Genomic DNA, 24,422 nt, shown 5'->3' on the forward strand with positions numbered 1-24,422 from the left:
GGGAGTGAAGGAGGACCGGAATCCAGGAATGACACAAAAATCTAGGGAGGGAGGTATGGGGGTGGGCGTCTGCCACAGAGCGGTGGGAGGACTCCTGCTGACTTCCTCATCACCCCTAACCTCATGGAGGAGAACATGGATAACAAGGGGCTGAGGTTTCTGTTGCCCTTTTTTCCAACACTGAAGACGGAACTTTGAGATAAACATGTACAGGACCCCAGATTACTCCCCGGTTCCCTGCCTCCTGGCTTCTCTAAGTGTCAGTTTCCCCCTTTTCCATTTCCTAACCCACTGTGTGAAGTCTGTCTTACGACTGGCCTCCACCAGGCTCCTCTGCCAAAAGTTACTTTTCCTATAGGTTTTTGAGTGGTGGCTTAAGAATTCCTTTTTTGAATTAAAAAACAAAACGAAACACGGAAATCCTCTCAAGTCTTTGAGAAAGGAAAGGATGAGGGCAAACTCACTCAACAGGGGTTCAAGTAGGAGGCTGAAATCCATAGTTATTAGACTCCTCTGCAAATGTGGGCATGCATTCTCTGAAAGACTAGAACCCTGGTGCTTAGGAGGCCATGGGCATCCACTGTCATCCTGATGTTAGATTTGGGCTTTGCCACTCACCAATTTCGAGGCTTTGGAGCACGTGCCTCCATTGCTCATCTGCTAAAATGGGGGTTGGGTTGTTGGAAGACTTCAAAAGGTTGTGTTTAAACATGAAATAACTGTTACTGAGTAATTGTTATTGCTTAGTTGTGTCTGACTCTTTGCAGCCCCATAGACTTATAGCCCACCAGGCTCCTCTGTACATGGAATTCTCCAGGCAAGAATAATGGAGTGGGTAGCCATTCCCTTTTCCAGAGGATCGTCCCAACCCAGGGATGGAACCTGGGTGTCCCGCATTGCAGGTGGATTCTTCACCATCTCAGACACCAGGGAAAGTGCTCTTTTAATCCAGAGGTTAGCACCTAGCCCTCAGAACTATTATTAGCTGCTCTCTTACCGTCATTGTCCTCCAGTGCTGGACCTTTTGACACACTGGAACTGTCATTAGGTTTTGTGGGGTTTGGGACACTTTTAGGGAGAGTGCATGGGGCTATTAGTTAAGGATTGGCTCTCTGTCAATGGACTGTGATGTTGGCAAAGTTTCTCATTTCCTTCGCTTTTTAGACTTTGGGGGTAGGAGGTGGGTGGTGAGAACTGCATATGAGCAGCTGGGTGGGTGGAGCTGTGGCTTGCCTAGTCTGGCTGGGGACTCGTGGGGGCTTTTTTGGCTGTGGGACGTGCACTGCGTGGCTTGGGCCATGGCCCCGGCGGCTGTGGCGCTGTGTGCGGGGTGTGCGAGGGGTGTGTGTGTGTGTGTGTGTGTTTGTGTGTGTGTGTGGTGTCAGCGAAGGCGGCCTCTCTCGCTGTCAGGCTGAGGAGCCGCCTCTGCGTCCTGACCTGGTTCTCGTGCGCTGGCGGCCTCCGAGGCAGCTGTTGCTCCTTTCGCCAGGCCTCAGATGTGGTCGGCTCCATTTCCTCCCGCTGGCCTCGGCTGGCCGCCGCTTGAGGCAGGGGCTTCCGTCTGGAGAACCGGCAGAGCTGGCTCCATCCCGCCCCTGCCACGGCCGTTGTCATGGGGGAGGAGCGAGCTGCTGCGGGGTCAGCGTGGTAGGGCTGTACTGGGCACGGTGACTTACAGAGGATTTCTAATGGGTGGGGAATCTCAGGCTTGGCACCTTGCCTCAGCCAGACCCATTCTGCCTCCCAGAGGGCCGCTTGTGTGTGTGTGAGTGTGAGCGTGTGTGTGTAGCAACAGAAATAGCAAGAAGAAAACGCACCCACGAATCCCTCTCCCTGACTCCCCTCTAGTGCTTGTTGAGAGGTCTGCATAGTTTATGCAGAGTTTCAGGTGTGTTGTAGCCACTCTATTCTTAAGCTTTCCCCCTCAATAAAAATATAACACCTATAATAAATTCTGGAGCCTGTGAACCAGAGAATATACCCATCCTCTACTACCCAGCGATGAGCACTGTTTGCATTTCTGCAGATTTCCCTTTGCTGTTTTGTGTGTGCACAGATGTGCATTGTTAATAGAATTGGATTCTTAAATTAAGCAGTAATTCCAATCCTATTTTTTTTCCACTTCAAATAGTGTCAACACTTCCCCTGTCATAAAAACCCTCAGAAAGTGTCCATTTATAAGTATATTCTTCAGTTTCATTTTTTCATTGAAGACATTTCCCAGTGGTTTTATTAATAATGTGTTTTTATTCTTTATCACTTTAGGTAGGCATATCTGCTGATTAAATATTATATGTTAGTTTTTCTGATGTCTTATTTGAAACACCCTTAGTGTTTTGTATATGTTAAACATATAAAGCATAATAACAAACACATGTAAACTCCCTGCCTGCATTAAGAGCTGGGATGTTGCTAACCTCACTGAGACTATCTGGTATTCTCCCGACCCTCCCCCTCTTCACCTCCAGAGGCAACCACTACCTTGACTTTCGTGTTTATCATCCCCTTGCTTTTTAAAATAGTTTTGATTACATATATTTGTATTCTTAGACAATACATTGACATATCCTTTTTTTCTTTAAGCTTTTTAGAGTTGATAGACTATATATAATCTTTCGAGGCTTGCCTTTTTTTTTTTTTTTTTTTTTTTACCTTACTCAGTGTAGTCTCTGAGATTCATTCATGTTCCTGTGACTCATTCATTTGCACTGCTGTGTAATATTCCATTGTCCATTCTGTGGTTGGTGAGCCCTTAGACGATTACCATAATTACGAGTAATGCTGCTGTGAACGTTTGCGTACACATTTCCTGAGGCACGTGTGCAGTGTTTCTCTAGGAGTAGAGTATAGAATCATAGGGTACGTGCCTGTTTATTTAACATTAATAGATGGTACCACCGACCTTTCCAAAATAGTTGTTTTGCTCTCTAACAGTGGATCATAAGAAAAAAGTTCCTGCTAAACCTCACCAGCACTTGGTATCAAATTAAAATACCCTTTCCTGGTCCTCACTATGTACCTGGTACTGTTGTCAGTGTTCTTCGTATGTTAGTTTGTTTAATCCTCATGGCCACCCTGTGGAGTTAGGTACTGTTATTAATCCAGGCATAGGGAGGTCAACTTTTAACCTCAGGTAGACAGATTGAAGTGAAGTGAAGTGAAGTGAAAGTCGCTCAGTCGTGTCTGACTCTTTGTGACCCCGTGGACTGTACAGTCCATGGAATTCTCCAGGCCAGAATATACTGGAGTGGGTAGCTTTTCCCTTCTCCAGGGATATTCCCAACCCAGGAATCAAACTGGGGTCTCCTGCATCGCAGGTGAATTCTTTACCAACTGAGCTATCAGGGAAGCCCAGATTAAAAAATGAGAAACAGAGAGGTTAATTAATGTATTCAAGACCACACAACTAGTAAGCGGTGGGGGTAAGATTTTAACTAAACATTCTTGCTCTTAAATTCTTCAACATCCTCTTTGAGGAAGACGCGGTCGCGGCTGCAGCGGACTTGTGTGCCGCCCGCTCCTGCTCCTGACTCACCGCTGTTCGCTCTCGCCGAGGAACAAGTCGGTCAGGAAGCCACGCCGAAGTATATTTAAAAAAAAAAAAAATTCTTCAACATGGTTATAAAATTGACTCTCACAGCAGTCTTATATTTCTGTTTACTACTGAAGTTGAATATTTTTTACTTATGTTCATTCCCCATTCTCTTCATAAAAAGAAACATTTAAAAATCATTCCCTTATTGTTGGGTCACTTAAGTTATTTATAACTTTTTACTATTAATGCTTCAGGGAAAATCTTTGTAATTTTAAAATTTAAAACATATAATTTAAGAATTTCTTCTGTTGTTTTATTTATTTTGTTTGCATTTCCTTAATGTGAGTTTGCTAGTGCTCAGGCTGAGTCACTCAGTCATGTCCGACTCTGCGACCTCGTGGACTAGCCCACCAGGCTCCTCTTTTCATGGGATTCTCCAGGCAAGAATACTGGAGTGGGTTGCTATTTCCTCCTCCAGGGGATCTTCCTGACCTAGGGATTAAAGCTGAGTCTCCTGCATTTACAGGTAAATTCTTTACCATGGAACCAACTGGGAAACCCTTGAGTTTGTTGTTGTTGTTGTTATTCAGCCACTAAATTGTGTCCCATTCTTTGTGACCCCATGAACTGCAGCACCCCAGCCCTCCCAGACCCTCACCATTTCCCGAGTCTGCTCAAATTCTTGTCCATTGAATCAGTGATGCCATCCAACCATCTCGTCCTCTGTTGCCCCCTTCTCTTTCTGCCCTCAATCTTTACCAAAATCAGGGTCTTTTCCAGTGAGTCAGTTCTTCGCGTCTGGTGGCCAGAAAGTATGGGAGCTTCAGCTTTTTCATCAGTCCTTCTAATGAGTATTCAGGGTTGATTTCCTTTAGGATTAACTGGTTAGATCTTGCTGTCTAAGAGACTCTCAAGAGTCTTCTCCAACACCACAATTCGAAAGCATCAATTCTTCAGCACTCTGCCTTCTTTATGGTCCATCTCTCATATCCGTACGTGACTACAGGAAAGATCATAGCTTTGACTGTACGGACCTTTGTGAGCCGTAGGTTTGTCATAGCTTTCCTTCCAAAAAGCAATCATTTTCTAGTTTCATGGCTGCAGTCACCATCTGCAGTGGTTTTAGAGCCTGAGAAGAGAAAATCTGTCACTGCTTCTGCCTTTTCCTCTTCTATATAAGAGTTTAGGAGTTTTTAAAAATGTCTGTGCTCTTTTGGGTTGCTGTGTGGTACCGTGCCCTCATCTGTGCCGGTGAGCCTCTGCCTTCTAGGAGTTTATGATGATTGGAGGAGGTTAATGAGTGTGCAGTGGTGAGCATGATACTTGGCCTGTCATAAGAATATTCCATCATTATTACATAGAGACTTCTCCTAGTCACTCCTCTTGTTTTCCTTTCTTCCCCCAAACCACATTAATTACTATTCGATCAGGAGGCATGAATAATCAAGGTCCTGTGCTTCTGCCAGATACGATGACCTCAAGGGATCAGGCCTTGTTTCAGCTTCTTCCTGAGCATCACCCCAACCTTTGAGAGATTTGCTGTATCTGTTCATTTCGTAGTAGGAAAAAAGTTAGACTTTAAACTATATTATTGGTATGTACATAGTAACCACAAGAAACGGTACCTCCCAGCACCACACACAGGGACACTCATTTTTACACTGTCCAGTGAGTTTCTGGAAGTTAGGTATAACCCTCTGAGATTTGCTGTCTACATAGAGAACTTGGACGTGGAGCATGCAGTCAAGGGACTGGGTTAGCCAGTGTACCCACATACACACACCATTCACTCCTACAAAGAGAGGCAAATGTGTACGTCCTCTGAAAGGGTTTCCCTGAAAGTCTCTTTCCCTACTTATAAATTTGTGTCATCAATAGATCCCAGGAGGGGAGAATTCTCTAGAGAGGTGACCAGCCGATCAACTCTAGACAGAACATGTCATGAATGCAACCCCTGTGCTACTAGAGGGAGTGGGGCCGTCCATATGGGGAAGGAAAGAACTGGTTTTACATGGAGGTGGCTGCTGAACCCTAGGACTGGGGAAAAGGATGCAGCTAGAAAGCAGCTGTCGAATAGCTGCTGGAGGAGCAGAGGAGCTGAGTTGGTAGTGTAGGCAGCTGGGAAAGTGTGGGGTTAGGACTTGCTGGCCTTTGTGGAACCTGCCTACAGGCTTATCCATCCTGGCTCAAAACACCTTCTTGGACATGTTTCTGCCAACATGGTGTATAACTGCTGGACTACAGGACAGCCCCCAGGACTCTTGGCTCTTCTAATGTCTCCTTTCCCAGAAGCCCTGAGAAAGATAGCCAGTGAGGACTTTGGTCTCTCACAGTAATAGTTTTTTTCTTCCAGCCTTCCTTCCATTTCCCTTTAATGGAGGATTGCTGATCTGCTTTCATGTGTTGATATTCTGAGAGTTGGGAAAGACTTGGGAAACCTGATGCCATTTCCACACCTTTCATTGTGCCATGGATGAAAAGGGATGTCTGGGGGTGGTGTTGCATGTTTCTGCAGCCTTGCCTGGTATCTGGGGCGCTCTGGAGCCCCTGTGGTGGGGTTGGGGGTCAGTCTGTTGTTGGATGCTTGCAGATGTCTGAGGGGCCAGCTCTGGGAGGGAGCAAGGCGAAGGCTTTAGAGGAGGAGGGCTGTTGGGCCTTGGGAGTCCTGAGTAAGCAGGGCACAGGGCCGAATTCTGAGCGAGTTTCCTGGGCCCTGGAGGAAGACCTGGCGTCCTCTGCACGTGAGAGTGGCAACTGCAGGTGACGATGCTAATACATACACATCAGCCGTTCCTGAAGTAGGTGACGGGTTAGGTCTCTTGGCTCTGAGAAGGGCATTATTCTGCCTGTCTTTCAGTAACAACCCCCTGCTGCCCACCGCCTGGTGAGGGGAGCACATACCCCTGGCCTATCCAGACCAAGTGGGATGGGCCAGAGTTTTTCTAGTGAAAGCAGGGAAGAGACCTGGTTAGTCTGGGTATGTGGGTCCCCGTGAGGGCAGGGTTGTGTTCTGTGCCTGGAAGGTGGCTCTGAGAAGGGCAGTACCAAGACCTTCGGGGGGCCCTCCTTGGAAGCAGATGGAGAGGCGGGTCAGGCTGTTCAGGAGCCGATGGCTTTGGCAGCTTTTCGGACCTCTGTGTGCATGCACTGTGACAGGTGCCCTAACAGGGGAGGGTCCCAGAGTGCCCGGAGACCCCGCAGGCCGTCTCAGAGTCGAGGCTGAAGAGACTTATACCAGCCAGGTCCTGGGAGGAAGGAAGAAGCAGCTGACTATTTTGAACACATACTGAGTACTCTGTCAGATTCTGAAGCTATGGTGGAAGCTGTGTCCCCTTGGAGTTTTTATGGGGTAATCGGTCCCTGTCTCTTAGAAAAAGATCTGCACCAGGTGGCCATGTGTACGATCTGGCTCCGACCTGTGTTGGGCAGGACTGATTTTATCACGAGGGGCTGATTCTGTTCCTTGTCTCAGCCTTCCTCTAACCACTTGCTTCCATAATCACGCTTCGTTCCCATCTCTCTGCTGTTGTCTTAGTTCAGGCCCTCATCATCCCCGATCTGGACAGCAGCATGTCTCCTAACTGGCCTTTGGGTCACCAGCCTTCGACTCCGTCTGCAGTCAGTGCTCTGTGGGATCATCTGAGTGCCCCTCCTGAAATGTGAATCTGCTCCTGTGTGCCCGTGATGTGAGCCACACTATGTATGCCTCCCTGTGCCTCGCGCTCAGGATATGCCCAGCTGCTCGCCCGCCGGGCCTTCTCATGGCTCTGTGCCTTTGCACATGAGAGTCCCTCCATCTCCCTCCTTCCCCTCCTCAAAAACACCTGCCCATCTTCTGAGTCTCGTCCCAAAGGTCTCTTCAAGAGGAAACCTTTCTTGATAGACATGTCTACTTCCCAGAGAGAAGTGGCTCCCGTGCCCCAGGTCCCGGAGAAATGGTCCTCGTGGCGCCAGTGCACGAGGGCATTTGTTTGTTTGTGGGTCTGTCTCCTGCCTTTTGCTTATAAACTTCTTGATGCTCCTGAAATACGTAGTCCAGTCCGTTGTAGGGTAAGAAACCACCCCAGAATTAAGTGGCATGCAGCAGGAATCGTTTTATTAACATTATGATCATGGAGTCTTGGGCCTGGAAGTCAGGAAGGAAACAGCATGGGTAGGTAGCTGGTCTCTGCTCTTTGACGTTGGGGCCTCAGCTGGGAGGTCTCAAAAGCTGGAGGTAACTCGATACAGGGCTGGAATTCTCGCAGGGCTCCTTCACTCACTGACTTGGCACGTTGATGCCCACTCTTGGCTGGAACCTCAGCCAGAAAAGTCCAGAACACCTGCATGTGGCCTTTCCAGACAGGCTGCATTTCACAGCCCGGCAGCGGGTGCCAAGCGTGGGTGTCCCCGAGAACCAGAAAGAAGCTGTATTGTCTTTTATGATAGATTTGTAAAACATGACAGTGGCGCTCCCACCACTGTCAGAGACTCACCCCAATTCAAGGGGAGGGAACACAGACCCCACTTCTCCATGGGAGAGGTGCGTGTGGGTGGAGGGGTTGTGATGGCCATCTTTGGAGAATAAAGTCTGTCCCCCCCCCGCAGCACTGGGTGCGTACAGATGGCACACTTGAGTTCTGAAGGTTGAGCAAGGGTGAGGTGTGAGGAAGAGTCTTGAGGGAGGGGTGTGATCAATAGCAGACTGCAGAGTGGAGAAAAGATGGGGGGCAGCGGCGGGGACTAGGGAGCTACTCTCAAGTTGGACAATTAAAAAGTGTGCACACGCAAGACCCCAGCTAGGAGGGGAGGAAGGGAGAAGGAGGAGATAGAGTAGAGAGACATTCGTGTTTAGAATTGTGTGGACCTGGTGGCTGGCACATTGGAAGAACGTGGGTGATGTCTGGGTCGGGACCACTTGGGAGAATAGGAGTTGGGGACAGAGCTTTTGGAGGAGGGACACGGAGTTTGGTCCTTTTGAGAGAGGCTGCTCTCAGTGGGCCTGTAGCATGTTCCAGGGGCTGGAAGCAGCTGGAGGCCAAACTTTAAGGAGCATCCTCAGAGCAGTGCTTGCCACAGCCCAGAGAGGAATGAGAAATAAGGGAGAAAGTGTGGAGGGCTTTAGGGTTAGGGCATGTCTAGCTGGGACTTTGAAGGGACCTCCATCCTCCTCCTACATTGTCCTCTGTGTCTTGCTAGTAATCGTCAAGTAACAGCTCGGTTTCCTTTCCAGTACCCCCTGCTTGTTTGGGGGACAGGATTCAGTGCATTTTTTTATTGAAGTATCTCTCCGTGTTAAAACTTTTTCCTAAATTGAGCCGAAGTCTTCTTTCTCAAGCTTTCCCTGTTTTCTGATTCCACCTCTTAGGGCCACTCAAAACGAGTTAAAGTTTATTCCCAAATGGTAGGCCCTCAGATGTTTAAAGATCTTCTTGAGTTTCATCTTCTTCAGAACCAGAAGGGACCTGTTTCTCGAGTGGTGTTGAGCTGTGCTGCTTGCTCTTCCTCTGTGCCCCCTCACTGCGCAGGCACAGCTGGGCTGTTGCTGTCTGTGCTGTGGGTCCTGTTCCAGGCAGGTCCTATGTGTGTATCCACCTGCAGATAGGCTAGTGGACTGTGAAATCAACCTGCACGGAAGAGGGAGGGAGGGATTTGTGTATCTAGTAAGGGGAAATCCTGTTTTGTAAACTTGTCATATGTATACAAGAACCTAATGGATCACAGTGTAAAAGGTGTTTCTTACTGTCTGTTGTATCAATAGTGAAGAAGTTTGGAGAAACCTTGAGTGATAAGACCTTTTGAAGTTGCCAAATCACATCACATCGAGTATAGGGAATCAATAGACCTCTCCCCCTCCCGGTTACTAAGATGTTTTCACGTGCGCCACTGCCCTGTACTGCGGCCGTCTTTGACCTGCACGGGTGTGTTTCAGGACCTTGTTTACCTGTTAGATCTTTTTCTCTCCTGCCTGTTGACTGTTTGGCCCATTCCTGTCACTTGTCTATTTAATGAGTGTGCCTTCACTATCATTATTAATTAATATGTTGGCCAGGGCAGTTCTGAGGACAGAGCCCTGTGGCAGACCACGGAAGACCACCCCCCATCCCCGACTTGTACTCTGGGTATGGTTATTCAGTTGTTAGTGAGCCAGCCCATCCAGCCCATCATTTCCTGAAGCTGGCCCTCAAGAGGGATCACAGCCAACCTTGTGGAACTTGGATGTCTGCAGCCTGATTCACAAACCCAGGGCCCTGGCAAATAACACAAATGAATGAAGTGCTAATTAATTTGAGCAGTTAATAAATAATCCCTGACTCCTGGCCTTGGTTTAAAGGAGGCGATGTGAATAATGCGGCTGGTCGTAAGCTGGAGAAGTAGTCTGTGCTCAGTTGTAGACAGAGTTGCCAGACAGGAGTGTGGGCCTTCAAGAATATCTGAAATTTGATTTTTTTTTCCCCCAAACAAAAACCAAACAAAATAGATCTGTGGCAGATTTGACCTGCAGCCCTTGCGTTTGTGACCTGTGACCTCCTCACCTCCTGGTCCAGTGACCATGTAAAATAAGGCACTGATTACATGGGTGTAGATGGGCTGATGGCTGTCCTTGAACCTGACTCTTTGAGGTCCCTTCAGTTACCCACTCAGGACTCTGACCTGGACTGATCTCACCCAGTGTACTGAAAGTTGGGGATGACACTTGCAAGGCTCACCTGTTGGCACCTTCTCCTGATGGCAAGTTTCTTCTAGGATCACTGGCAGGTGTCAAGAGTGTGTCAGTGGGCTCCCTTGGCTGGGAAAACTGAAATTTAGAGGTTCTTAAAGTCTCCCACCTATCTTTGCTTCACTTTACTCTTATCTATATCTAGTCTTCTTTTTCTTTTCAGTCCAAAGAGTATTTTCCTTCCCTGGGAATTCATAGGCACGAGAGTGGGCCTAACTCTAACTTGTTCTTCTTCTTCACACACCCAGAGTAACTTATAAAAATCCTTTTAGTTGTTTTGACTATTTTGGAGAAGCCTCTGCTCATACAGCATTAGTCTTCCTGACACTGTTTCTGTAAATCCATGCTAATCTCTCATGTTTCTTCTTGGTTGTACATACTTCTTCTGTCTTTTATAGGTAAACATGGTAAAATTTGACCACTTCAAATTCTGTAGCCTTTGCAGCCACAGGAGTATAGGGTTTAAAGTAGGAAGGAGGGGAGAACTGGGTGTTCAGCCGCATTTCTAGAGGAAAGGTATTTGTTCCTAGTTCCTAGTTCTGAAAGACTGTCTTCATCAGGGAGAGGCTGATGTATCTCGTGGCCTGTGGGTGTGTATGGGGGACTAGGCAGGAGGCACGGAAGTTATTAAGATTTGGCTCTTGGCTTGAAGGAACTACCATCTAGTTGGGGGAGGCAGCTCCTTGTTGTGTGGTAAGTGCCAATAGAAGCATGTATAAGTTACTGTGGGAACCTCAGGAAGGGAGCACTGGTCAGTCTGCCAGCCAGGTCAAAGAGGTGACACCGAGCTGATGCTTGAAGAAGAAGCTAGAGACCTCACAGAGGCTGGGAATTAGAACTGCATGTGCAAAGCTCAGAAAAGCATATTAGAAAAGCATGAAGGTCCTTTGTGGCCAGAATCGGGCAAGTGACGAGAATGAGGTGGGAACCATTAGGCTGGGTCTCTGCTCACCTCCCAAACGCCAGTCTCAAGCCCAGCTTCCCACCTCTGCTTTGGAGCCCATGATGGCGCTGTTTTGACCATCTAAGGACTCATATCATTTAACATCTGCTCAATATACTTTATGTTCTACCTGAGGGACTAATTTGTTTAACTTTTTATTTTGATAGAATTTTAAAACTTACAGAAAAGATTAAAGAAGAGTACCTGGGACTCCCATATACCCAAATTGTTTACATTTTGTCTTATTTGCTTTATCGTTTTGTCTATGTGTGATATTTTAATATATGCATGTACTTTTTTTCTGAGCCATTTGAGATTAAATTGGAGATACCATTTGTCCCTAAATACTTCAGTGTGTATGTGTTCTAAGGACAAGGACATTCTTTTACACAATCATAGTATAACCATCATGTCAGGAACACAGAGATTGCTATGATATGTTCGTATCCACATTCATATTCAAATTTCATCCGTGGCCTCAGTCATGTACTTCATAGCTGTTTTTCCCCAGTCCGTGATCATGCATTTTGCTGGGAGAGGTGTTTGCTTTTCTTGTCTTTGAAACTTTTTGGAGAGAACAACCCAGATGCTTTCTAGCCTGCCGTGTGGTCTCGATTCATCTGATGTTTCTGCATGATTACGTTTAGGTTATATGTTCTGGTTGCGGGTCTGTGTGAGTCTTACATCCTTCTCCTCAGTGTAGTGTATCAAGAGGCACATGATGTTGGTTTGTCCCAGTATGGTGATGACTTTGATCATTTGGTAAAACTGGTGTCCGCTAGATTTCTAAGTTGCTATTGTAACTAAGTCATTTTTAGAGAGATGTTTTGCCAAGCCTTCATCTGCTATTCGTAGCCTCCACTGATGAGTGTCTATATCCTTTTCTAGCCTTTTCTATGTTTTATTCGCATTCTTCTGTAAGGAAGAGCTTTCCCTTCCAGTGGGATGAATTCATGCAGACTCACTTCTGCCTCTCTGCATTACCTTTGACTTGCTGGAGTGGAGCCCCAGCCCACTTCCTCTTGTGTTCTCCCCCTTCGGTGTCCTTCGGGTGGACATCAGCTGAATAATGCTGGTTCCTGGGATTGGGCAGAAGCTTAGATCTTCTTTCCAGCAAGAACTTGCTTTTCATTGGCATGAATGGCTCAGTGTGGGGCTAAACACAGGCTGTATGGGATGATCAGAGCTTCCTCAGGCCTGGGGCGGGGCTAGGAAGGTCGTCCTGTCTGCCACCTGCGCTCAGCCTGGGCTTGAGTAAGACAGTAAAAGGCCAAGAAAAGAACCATGGATTCCTTCCCACGAGAAGCCATGTTGGCCCCTTGTCCAGACTGAGTTTGTTAGTCAGAGGTGCTCGTCCCCTGCCCATCACACACACACTTTGCCCTGCTGGCGCATTGTTACATGGCTGCTTAGTTAGCTTTCTTCTCCTCCTGGCAGAAGGCAAAGGTTCTGGCGTCACTTTGGTCATCGTTGAAGACCTTTACATGTGTCCTCAACAGATGCTTGGTTTCCGGGGCCTTTCATTGGTGTGATCAGTATGAGACCCAGAAAGGATCTGAGCAGCATTCAGATGTCCACGTTAGGCTCTCTTAGAGATCCGCTTCTGGGGTGCAGCCTGCTGGGAGAGGAGGTGTGGGGCGACGCACTGAGGCTCAGGCTCTGTCAGAGACAGGGAGAGTGGGCAAGGAAAGCGGGGCTAGGTGTGCCTCTCACTGGTGTGGCACAGGACAGTGCTTTTCATGAATCGTGGCTCATCTTTTTCCCTCTTCTTCCTCCTCCCCTCTCTCTCTCTTCAGACAGGCTCAGAGCTCAGCCCAGTTGATGGACCTGTTCCAGGTCAGATGGACTCAGGGCCAGTGTACCATGGGGACTCACGGCAGCTAAGCGCCTCAGGGGCGCCAGTCAATGGTGCTAGAGAACCTGCTGGACCCAGTCTACTGGGCACCGGGAGTCCTTGGCAAGCAGACCAGAAGCCCGACTGGGACACGGCCCCAGGACCAGCTCACACCGCTCGCCTGGAAGATGCCCACGACCTGGTGGCCTTTTCGGCCGTGGCCGAGGCCGTGTCCTCTTATGGAGCCCTTAGCACCCGGCTCTATGAAACCTTCAACCGTGAGATGAGTCGTGAGGCTGGGGACAACAGCAGGGGACCCAGGCCAGGGCCCGAGAGCTGCTCCGCCAGCAGTGAAGACCTAGACACACTGCAGACGGCCCTGGCCCTCGCTCGGCATGGCATGAAACCACCCAACTGCAACTGCGATGGCCCAGAGTGCCCTGACTACCTCGAGTGGCTGGAGGGGAAGATCAAGTCTGTGGTCGTGGAGGGAGGGGAGGAGCGGCCTAGGCTCCCAGGGACTCTGCCTTCTGGTGATGCTGGCCTCCCGGCGCCAGTCACCGGGCCACTTCTCAACTCCGAGGTCCCCCAGATGCCTCCTCTGGAGGGCCTGCCCCTGTCCCAGAGCGCCCTGAGCATCGCCAAGGAGAAGAACATCAGCCTGCAGACTGCCATTGCCATTGAGGCCCTCACACAACTCTCCTCTGCCCTCCCCCAACCTTCTCACGCCACCTCCCAGGCTTCTTGCCCCCTTCCCGAGGCCTTGTCTCCTCCTGCCCCTTTCAGATCTCCCCAGTCCTACCTCGGGGCTCCCTCGTGGCCTGTGGTCCCTCCTGAAGAGCACCCATCCTTTGCTCCTGACGGCCCTGCCTTCCCTGCAGCAACTCCGAGAACAGAGTTTCCTGAAGCCTGGGGCACCGACACCCCACCGGCAACTCCCCAGAGCTCGTGGCCCATGCCTCGCCCAAGCCCTGACCCCATGGCTGAACTGGAGCAGTTGTTGGGCAGTGCCAGCGATTACATCCAGTCAGTATTCAAGCGGCCCGAGGCCCTGCCCACCAAGCCCAAGGTCAAGGTCGAGGTGCCCTCTTCCTCCCCGTCCCCTGTTCTCCAGAGGGAGGCGCCCACACCGTCCTCGGAGCCTGACACCCACCAGAAGGCCCAGACGGCCCTGCAGCAGCACCTCCACCATAAGCGCAGTCTCTTCCTGGAACAGGCCCACGACGCCTCCCGCCCGCCACCCTCAGAGCTTCCTGCTCCTGGCTGGTGGGCGCCACCCAGCTCACCTGCCCCTCGGCCTTCCGACAGACCACCCAAGGAGAAGAAGAAGAAGCCCCTGACACCAGCTGGAGGTCCCTTGGGAGCCGACAGAGCTGGCCCTGGGATCAAGCCCGGTGTCCGGAAGCCTGTTCACATCAAGAAGTCCAGGCCACGAGAAGCGCAGCCCCTCTTCCCGCCTCTGCGGCAGATCATCCTGGAAGGGCTGAGGCCCCCAGCCTCTGAGGATGTGCAGGCTCACCCACCTGCCCCCGTCCCCACCTCACAGGGCTCTGTTGTCCCCCTGCCCCCAGAACCTTCTCTTGCGCTATTTGCACCTAGTCCCTCCGGGGACAGCCTGCTGGCCCCTACTCAGGAAATGAGGTCTCCCAGCCCCGTGGCAGCCCTGCAGCCAGGCTCCACTGGCCCTCTTCCCCCTGCTGATGACAAGCTGGAAGAGCTCATCCGGCAGTTTGAGGCTGAATTTGGGGATAGCTTTGGGCTTCCTGGCCCCCCGTCTGTGCCCATTCAGGACCCTGAGAACCAGCCAACTTGTCTCCCAGCCCCCGAGAGCCCTTTTGCTACCCGCTCTCCTAAGCAAATCAAGATCGAATCTTCAGGGGCTGTGACTGTGCTCTCAACCACCTGCTTCCATTCAGAGGAGGGAGGCCAGGAGGCCACACCCACCAAGGCTGAGAACCCACTCACACCCACCCTCAGTGGCTTCCTGGAGTCACCTCTTAAGTACCTGGACACACCCACCAAGAGTCTGCTGGACACACCCGCCAAGAGAGCCCAGGCCGAGTTCCCCACCTGTGATTGTGTGGGTAAGTCCTTCAGGCTGTCAGGGATGAGGGGCAAGGGGATGAGGCCTGGTGGGCTTGGATTTCTAGGCTCCGACTTGGATTTGGGAAACATTTGCTGTGTGCTGGCCACCACACTGGGCCCTGCGGACACAGAAGTGAGCTCGCAGGCTAGTGGAGAAGATGTTGAAGGAAACTGATGGTGATGCTGTGTGGTATATCGTGTGTCAGTGGTGGTGCTTTGTCATACAGATTGAGGTGAGGGCATCGTGGAAGCCTTCCTGTGGGAGGCCGTCCTTGTGCTGAGGCCTGCAGGGCTGTCCAGTGGAAGGAAGATGTGCTGAGAAGAGGGACTAGCTTGGGCAACAGCTTGGTGGCCGTGACAAGGTAGGGCCTGTTTTGATGGCTCTTGGCCTGGAAAGCAAAAGGGGAGGAGTCTGTGTGGGGATGAATGAAAGGCGGCTTGAGAAGCAGGCAGGGACCAGGTCTTGCAGGCAGGGCCCAGGGAGCCACGCTTGGGAGTTTGGCTTGATCTTACTGATAATATGTAATGAGCTCCCGGGTTTTAAAGCACCAATCATCAGCTTGTGCTTCTGAAAGACTATTCCGGCTTGTGGGGAGGAAAGATGGGTGGGGGAGCCTGTAAGAAAGGTATTATTGTGAGCTGGGCCTGAACTGAAACAGTAGGTAGGGAGAGGCCGCAGAACTAGTGGCCTCTGAGGAGGGGGCTGTGGGGATGTGGACAGCTCAGGTCTCTGGCTCGGTGGGAGTGAGCACTGAGAATGCACGAAGAAGCGGCGAGTTCTGTTTGGACAGCCTGAGTTGAAGGGCAGAGAGACTGTAGATTGGGCCCTGAGTTATACATTTGGGTGTAGTTAATTTCAGATGATGGTTGAAGCCCTGGTGTGGATAAGAGCACTGAGGAATTGGGTCTGTTTCTGAGCCTTGCCTTCTGGAAGAGAAGCAGGGCACCGGGCCTCTGGAAGGCTGTTCTGGGGACTTCGCTGTCTCGAGGGAGGTCATGGATGCCTCAGGAAACTCCAGGTCCACTCTAGAAGGTGGATCTCTGCTACTTACTGAGCATTCGTAAAAGATGTGCATGTTTCAGATGTTGGCCAAAAAACGCATTGATGCTGATGATGAGCATGTTGAATTGTTGTGATTTTATGATACACTAATAGATCTTACGAGAAGCCTGTCTTCTCTGCTTGTTTAAATACACTACAATGTTTGGTCAGTTGTGTGATTTGTTGGCCTATTGTATCCCAGTTGATAAGGAGAAGCTGGGCTGCCCTGCCTGCTCCAGCTATCCCAGACTCCTGGGGTATAAGACAGTGAGTGGGGCTGGCAACAAAGAATCTCTTGGAGAACAAGGAAAAGTTGGCCTCAGTGCTTCCATCCAGGGGTGAACAGATGTGCAGCATCCTGCCAAAGGCTCACAAACGTGCTCTGAGATTGTGGTTTCCACTGAGGGCCCACCCTCTGCGTTATTGGGTCTAATAATGATGTGACTTTGAGGGCCCCTTATTTCCCAGCATTTGGGGGAGACTTGTTCTGATCATAGGACTTGGGGGGCCCCCTTTCGCTCTTCATGTTTGTAGATGTCTGGCCTGTCTTCCTTGTGTTTAGGGCTTCTTTTGCTGTTTCTCCTCCTCCATGGAAGGAAATAGTCTTATATAGGGCTGAGGACATAGTTGATCCATGATAAATATTTAATTGTGGAATTCAATGATACAAATATTGGGATGAAATACTATGTTTGGTCAAACTAATTTTTTTAAACTTGAATTTTAATCCCATCACTCCCGCATGCCTAAAATGAAGGGGATAGCAGTGCCCGGTCACCAGGGTTTATCTGAACATTAAATTAGTTAATACAGGTAAAGCACTTAGGACTGTGTCTAGCATATAAGAAGCACTGTAAGAGTGCTTAGCTATTATCAATCCTATCAAGTGCAAAAAAGCAAGAAAAGGATGTAAAAACATAAATATTATGAAGGAGAAAAGTGTTGGCTGTTACTTTGTTGATTAGTCAGTTATTGTTTACCTAACCCAGTCCTAGTGACCAATATGATAAAATGTAAGAGAAATGGTTTACCTTCTAAGGACATCGTGGTTTGCTTAAAGAGACAATGTAAACAATGAAATACCCGGTTGCCCAGTCAGCAGGTATGTGCCCAGTGCCTGTGCTGTTATATGGAAGTGGTTGCACTGCCATAGTGCTCTGAAACACCAGGCTTGGTTGTCATCATGGGGGCAGTGCTTTGCTTAGGAAGCTACTGTTCGGAGCTGGGTTTTGAAGACTGTAGTGAACATAGGTGGGGCAACGTGAGAAGGCAGCCACCCTCGCCCGAGGAATTCGTGAGCGTGGTTAAGCAGCACCCTCAGGGTGCTGCTGCATTTCTTAGGCCAGAGGAGCCCCCCAGTGGATAGGACAAGATTCAGCTTGGAGCTCCCGAGCGAAAGCAGGGGCAGTAGAGTCAGCGTCAGAGAAATCCAATGTGGTAGTGGTGGCAGCCTGTTGCCAGGCAGGGTTGGGGGGTGGCAGGGGCAGTGGGCAGGAGGTAAGGGGAGCACCAGCACTGGTTCTTTGTTGCTCCAGTTTGTATTTTATTTACATGCAATACAGATAAAATATTTGTATGCTGCTGCTGCTGCTGCTGCTAAGTCGCTTCAGTCGTGTCCAACTCTGTGCGACCCCATAGACGGCAGCCCACCAGGCTCCCCCATCCCTGGGATTCTCCAGGCAAGAACACTGGAGTGGGTTGCCATTTCCTTCTCCAGTGCATGAAACTGAAAAGTGAAAGTGAAGTCGCTCAGTCATGTCCAACTCTTAGGGACCCTGTGGACTGCAGCCCACCAGGCTCCTGCGTCCAAGGGATTTTCCAGGCAAGAGTACTGGAGTGGGGTGCCATCGCCTTCTCTATTTGTATGCTATCTAATGCTAAACAAACAATTAGAACCAAACCCACCTTGTGTTGTTAAATGTTAATTTGTGGGAAAATGCTAACAATGAAAACAGCAGATACAAAGAATATTTAAATGATCAGCTCACCTAGGGTTAAAACAAGAATAGAGGGGACTTCCCTGGAGATCCAGTGGCTAAAATTCCATGTTCCCAATGCAAGGGGCCTGGGTTCAATCCCTGGTCAGGGAACTAGATCCCATGTGCTGCTACTAAAGATCCTGCATGTCACAGCTAACACCCGCACAGCCAAATAAATAAATATTTTTTAAAAAATAGAGAAAAGTCTAGGAAGAAATACATCAACAGTGGGATTAAAATTCAAGTTTAAAAAAATCAGTTTGACCAAACATGATATCTCATCCCAATATCTGTATCATTGAATTCCACAATTAAAATATTTATTATGAATCAACTATGTCCTCAGCCCCATATAAGAATATTTCCTTCCCTGGAGGAGGAGAAACAGCAAATAAGGCCCTAAACACAAGGAAGACAGATCAGATATCTACAAACATGGAGAGAGAAAGGGAGGGGCCCCCAAGTCCTATGATCAGAACAAGTCTCCCCCAAATGCTGGGAAATAAGGGGCCCTCAAAGTCACTTCTGGTCAGACTGTGGGGGGCTTTTCTCTCATTATGTTTTCTGACTTTTCTGTAATGAAATATGTATTTTATAACCAAGAAATATTTTTGAAAATGCCTCCCCCTATAGACGTGGCCCAGAAGATGGATTGGTGAAGAGTGATAACCCTGTGGCAGGAGACCAGTTAGGAAGCTGTTGAGAATAACAATAAGAACTACAGCAGCAGCAATAAAGTAGTAGAGGAAAAGCTCGCTCTCTTCCAGGCACTGTGCCAAGCGCTGCTGTGCAGGCACTGCCTCATTTCATCCTCTATAACATCTGCATGAGACAGATACTATCAGTAGTTCCATCATAATGATGTGTTTTCGTTTCTTGATGTTTCCTGCTTTCTTGCAAAATCAGATTCAATGACTTTTCCAAGTCAAAGAGCTAGCACGGTGGAAGTAAGATTTGAACCTAGGCAGCTGGACCTCTGTGATTACTGTGATTAAAATTGTGTCACTGGGAAATAAGGCCAACTAAAATAGTGGTGTTGGAAATGGAGAGGGCCGAAGAAGGAAGGAGTCACTTGGAAACAGTTTCTGGAGGTGCTGAGGTTTTTGTTAAAGTCTGGACAGGTGGTTTGGCAGAATTCAGCTGGTGTGGCGAAATTTATCTCTGTGAACTGAAGCCTGGGACAAGGGTTAGGAATGAAGCTTGTTCACTCTGAAATTAATGTCAGGTGGGAACCATCTCATATTCCAGAAACTCAGCCTCTCAACAGTGGTATGTAGAAAGATGCAGATTGCAGGAAGCATTTTCTGTAGAAGTGCCAGTGAAATTTGGAGATGTCATTAAGCTCTCATAACAGACAATTTACGTATGGGAACAACTTTATAAAAACACGAAAAGGTCTTAGAGCATAGCAAAAGAAACCTAATGTTCAAGCTCAGTGGTGATTTTTGCTAAATAAGCATCTTTGGCCAATATGGGCACCACTAGGTAACCAGTAAGCCAAACACCAAGAGCACCACTTTGCACTTGTATGGAGATTACAGGTTTTCTGAAGGCATGGCTGGGATTCATCTCTACTTGTTTTCTGAATCTTGAAATATTGCATTTAAAGGTACCTGTTGGGGCTTCAAAAAAAATAAATTTAAAAGACCTGAAAGGAGATGCTTTACTCCAAAAGGTAGTATGATATCTACAGACTTGGGAAAACATGACCCAAATTGAAGTTCTGTATTGAAATACTGGGAGAAGAGAGTATTGATGCATTTGTAGTATTTGGGAGCACACACCGGAGACTCTTCTAACCACCACTTCACCTTCCTGTGACACTCCTGTCAGAGGCAGGATGGTGCACTGCAGTGACTGTTGGCTAGGCCCTTTATGTATTTTATCTGTTCTCAGAAATGGGGACCTTCCCAGGACAGGGAATGCGTCCAGATGATGTTTTTGTGGGGAAAGCATTCTTGGAGGTTATCTGCTCGTCGTTTTATAGATAAGGAGACAGGTCCTTGTCAGCTTCCACATCTGTCCTGCTGTCTGCAAGGAGCAGTCCACAGGTAGCTGGGGACATATAATGACAGTGAAAGCAGGAAGTTGAGACAGATGTTAGAGGTTGTTTTCATAGGAATGCTGTGTTTTGTTCAGTTGATCATCTTGCGCTAAAGTAATAGCCAAAGATCAATACAAGAAAAACATCTCCTTGGCTTCCCTGGTGGCTTAGTGGTAAAGAGTCCACTTGCTGATGCCTGAGATACAGGTTCGATCCCTGGTCTGGGGAGATCTTACATGCCCAGAGCAACTAAGCCTGTGTACCACAACTCAGGAGCCTGGGAACCCTAGAGCCCGTGCTCTGCAATGAGAGAAACCACCTCAATGACACGTCCGCGTGCCACAGCTGGAGAGCAGCCCCTGCTCGCAGCAACTAGAGAAAAGCCTGCAAGGCAGTGAAGACCCAGCACAGCCACAGATAAATAAATAAAAAGGAAAGCTTCTGCTTTGCCTGGAACATGGTAGAAGTTTGGATGAGGGGGGAATGTTGTCCAGCAGATGTGGCTGATCGCGGGGTGACTTCAGGTGAACCACAGTTTTGAATGGGAGACACAGAAACTTATCTCTGTCTACAGTGAAGTCTATTTCCTGTAAGTTTTTTGCTGCATCAGGTCTCAGCTGCGGCACAGGGGAATCTTCGTTGCTTCGTGTGGGAGCTTTCCTTGCGGCGCACAGACGCTAGAGCTGTGGCGCATGCGCTCATGCAGTGCGAGGTCTTAGTGGCTCTGCAGCTTGTGGCGTCTTAGCCCCCCGACCAGGGAGTGAGCTCGTGTCTCCTGTATTGCAAGGCAGATTCCCAACCATTGGACTACTAGGGAAGTCCGGATTTCCTATGGGTTTATGAGAATAGTTTCCTTCTTTGTATGAAGTTTGATAGGAAAAAGAACTTCCTCTCTTTTAAAGGTCTTCCCTGGTGGTTCAGATAGTAAAGAATCTGCCTGCAATGTGGGAAACCTGGGTTCAATCACTGGGTAAGGAAGATCCCCTGGAGAAGGAAATGGCAACCCCCTCCAGTATTCTTGCTTGGAGAATTCCATGGACAGAGGAGCCATGGGGTCTTTCACTTTTTGTTTTTTTTTTGGCAATAGAATATTTGTATACCAGTATATTGGAGAAGGCACTTGCGACCCACTCCAGTACTCTTGCCTGGAAAATCCCATGGACGGAGGAGCCTTATAGGCTGCAGAGTCGCTAAGAGTCACTAAGAATCGGACATGACTGAGCGACTTCACTTTCACTTTTCAGTTTCATGCATTGCAGAAGGAAATGGCAACCCACTCCAGTGTTCTTGCCTGGAGAATCCCAGGGATGGGGGAGCCTGGTGGGCTGCCGTCTATGGGGTCGCACAGAGTTGGACACGACTGATGTGACTTAGCAGCAGCAGCATACCAGTATATAGTGGGGGATCTGACTGTATGGTGGGTCGGAGGGACTCAGAAAGAACTTCTGGATGAAGTTTTGTCTTATCTGAGTTTTAAAGGATACGTAGAAGTTTAGTAGATTAATAGGGAGAAGGTAGAGTGTTCTGGGCAGAGGGACATAAAGATTATAGAGATGAAAAACCACATGAAGATATGGAGATGAGAAAGCATGGAGAAATACAAGTAGTTCTGGTATGACTGGTGTGTTAGGCGAAAGATTGGGTGTGGCTGGAGAGGAGAGTTTCAGGGGAAGAGGGGATGATACCAAAGGCAGAGAAACCAGTTTGCAAGCCCAGGCAAGAAATAATGTGTGCCTAAAGTAAGAATGGGACTTCCCTGGTGGCTCAGATGGTAAAGCATCTGCCTACAATGTGGGAGACCCAGGTTCGATCCCTGGGTTGGGAAGATCCTCTGGAGAAGGAAATGGCAATCCACTCCAGTACTCTTGCCTGGAAAATCCCACGGACGGTGGAGCATTGTAGGCTACAGTCCATAGGGTTGCAAATGACTGAGCGACTTCACTTTCACTTTCAAAGTAAGACTGACATTGAGTAGGAGGGAGGAAGAGAAGGGGTGGATAAAAGAAAGAATAAGGAGAATTAACTGGTTCAGTGACCTGTTGAATGTAGAAGTAAAGAAGCAGTCACAGATGACTCCTGAGGTTCCAGGTGGATGACTGGGTGATGGTGGAGCCGTTCACCAGGATCTGACGTGCTGGCAGGGAAGCAAGTTTGGGCATCTGCCTTTGAGATGTCTGTGCGACCAGCAGGGGTGCACTTGGTTGGATCTGTGAATTGGAAGTTCTTCAGCTTCCAGTGATGGTAGTTGAAGTCACAATTATAGACATTTCACCAGGCTGACTATGTAGCTCAAGAACGGAGGATACTAGCTTTCATGGCAGAGAATCTCACCCAGGAGGCCCTGAGGGAAGAGTGGAAGAGATGTGGGAGGTGTAGTTGAGGAGGGATAGGTTAGAACAGACCTAGTTTTGGAGAGCCAACAGCATCCCTGCTGCAGATGGGTCAGGATTTAACGCCAGGTTCTTCTTTGTCTTCCATGGTCTGTTGTTAAATGTGCACGCTCGTCTTCTCAGTCAGATCCCAGGTTCCTTAAGAACAGGAACTGGACGTTATGTTTCTAAAGCATCTAGACTGCTGCTGATTTTATGGTGGTGCTCCACATATTTTGTGGTCAACTTTTACCTCTATATTAAGTTCTACAAAGACATCAGATAGATTTGGGCATGATCTTAACCTTTCATCTTTATCATCAGTGAGTGTGCCCATCGTTATGGAAGCATTTCTGTCTGCTACCAGCAGGCCCAGTTTGCTGCTCACGGATTCACAGGCAGATGACCGAGGTTTTAGTTTTAGAAAGGTTCATCTGGCACACCTGATCCAGGATGGGGCCCAACCATCTGCCTGTGAGGATTTCTAATTACCAGGAGGCAACGTTCTAGCAGTTACTGGTTTTCATGCAAATGGAGTTAGTTCCATAAACTTAAGGTGTTTGGCTTTATGTCTACTAAAATTACATCAGGAAGCTGAAGCGTTACATAGGATTGCTTGGGAAAAGATGGGTACAATAAAACCTTTGTGTGACGTTGACACCTGTGCATTAGTTATCAACTGTCTGTCAGTGTTGTAAAGAAAAGAAATGCCTGTGCCTGTGTCTATACATGGCTATGAGGTTCCCCAGTGGAAAAGTGTGGGTGCCCTGATCTCTGTGTAGAGTTGGGTAGAGAAGGTAGAAGGTTCTTTTAGAATTTAAGGACTCTTCTGTTAGGTAGTACTGAGTAGTTTCTTGTGTTTAATCTCTCTTCCTGATAGCACAAAGGATACATGACAGTCTTTCCCCAGCCTTGTGCAAAAGTGGAGCAGAGCATATTTTTCTATTTTGAGAATAAAATTAAGTGCACAGGGGAAAAAAAAAAAAAAAAAGCACACCCAGAGCCACGTAACTAGCATATTCTTGAAAATTGGATTTTGCTCTCCTGAGCTCTACCCCAGAGCTTTCCATTGTGTATTTTAGGGAAAAAACATCATTTCTCTCACTGCTCAAAGCGAGACATAAGAGATTTTACTTTAAGAAGAGTTGAGCCATTTCCTTGCCCTGTCATTTTAACTGTATGAAGAAGGAAGAAATACTATGCTGGGCACTAAAAGGAAAAATGATGACTTAATAGCAAGGTAGTCAAATATTCCTTTTCTGAAATGTGGTGAAAGGAACCAAGACAAACAAAAATAGAAGAGAAGATTTTATCAACTGACATCTGAAAATGGCCCCAGTCTTAAACTATGAATTCCAAGGGCTATCTGCCAGCTGATAATCAATTTGAATTGAAATAATGATGACATGAGGTGTATACAACTCCCAGTGTCGGGGAAAAAAGAGTGGAGGGTTAGAAGGACTCCACAGCTTGGAAGGATGGGCTGGAGACCACCCATCTTGAAGGCGTGCACTTAGGAAGTTGGGAATGCAGATAGGCTCCATTTCCTAGTCTATTCCAGTTTCTGATGGATGGTTGGCTGGAGAGTTGAGGAACCATATCTTAGGAGCCAGCCTTGTAGCCCAGGGCTAGCAGCACCAAACAAAGGCCATTGTGCAGAGAAAAATATTTGCTGAACCACCTAACAGACCATAGGACTTTATCTTAACTTGATCAGAGTGACCAGTCCAGTCCTATATGAGAAAATAAACCAGAATCTTAGCATTAGACCAGAGCACGGCCCAAGCCTCCACCCCCAGACATACATACAGATTGAGAGGCATTGGCCCCAGTGAACAGAGCGCATAGAGGTGCAATTTCCCAGTTGCAGCTCTTCACAGCCAGATCCAGA

General features: G+C 48.3%; 1 protein-coding gene across 1 annotated transcript in view; it reads left to right on the forward strand.

Moving 5' to 3' along the window:
* TET3 (tet methylcytosine dioxygenase 3) overlaps positions 1-24,422 on the forward strand; it is a 110,603-nt gene that overhangs the window by 39,659 nt on the left and 46,522 nt on the right. The window contains 1 exon segment of the mRNA XM_070379817.1: positions 12,975-15,096. Coding sequence (XP_070235918.1) covers positions 12,975-15,096 — 2,122 coding nt within the window.

The sequence above is a fragment of the Bos mutus genome, chromosome 11 (genome assembly GCF_027580195.1).
Source record: "Bos mutus isolate GX-2022 chromosome 11, NWIPB_WYAK_1.1, whole genome shotgun sequence".
Taxonomy (NCBI): Eukaryota; Metazoa; Chordata; class Mammalia; order Artiodactyla; family Bovidae; genus Bos; species Bos mutus.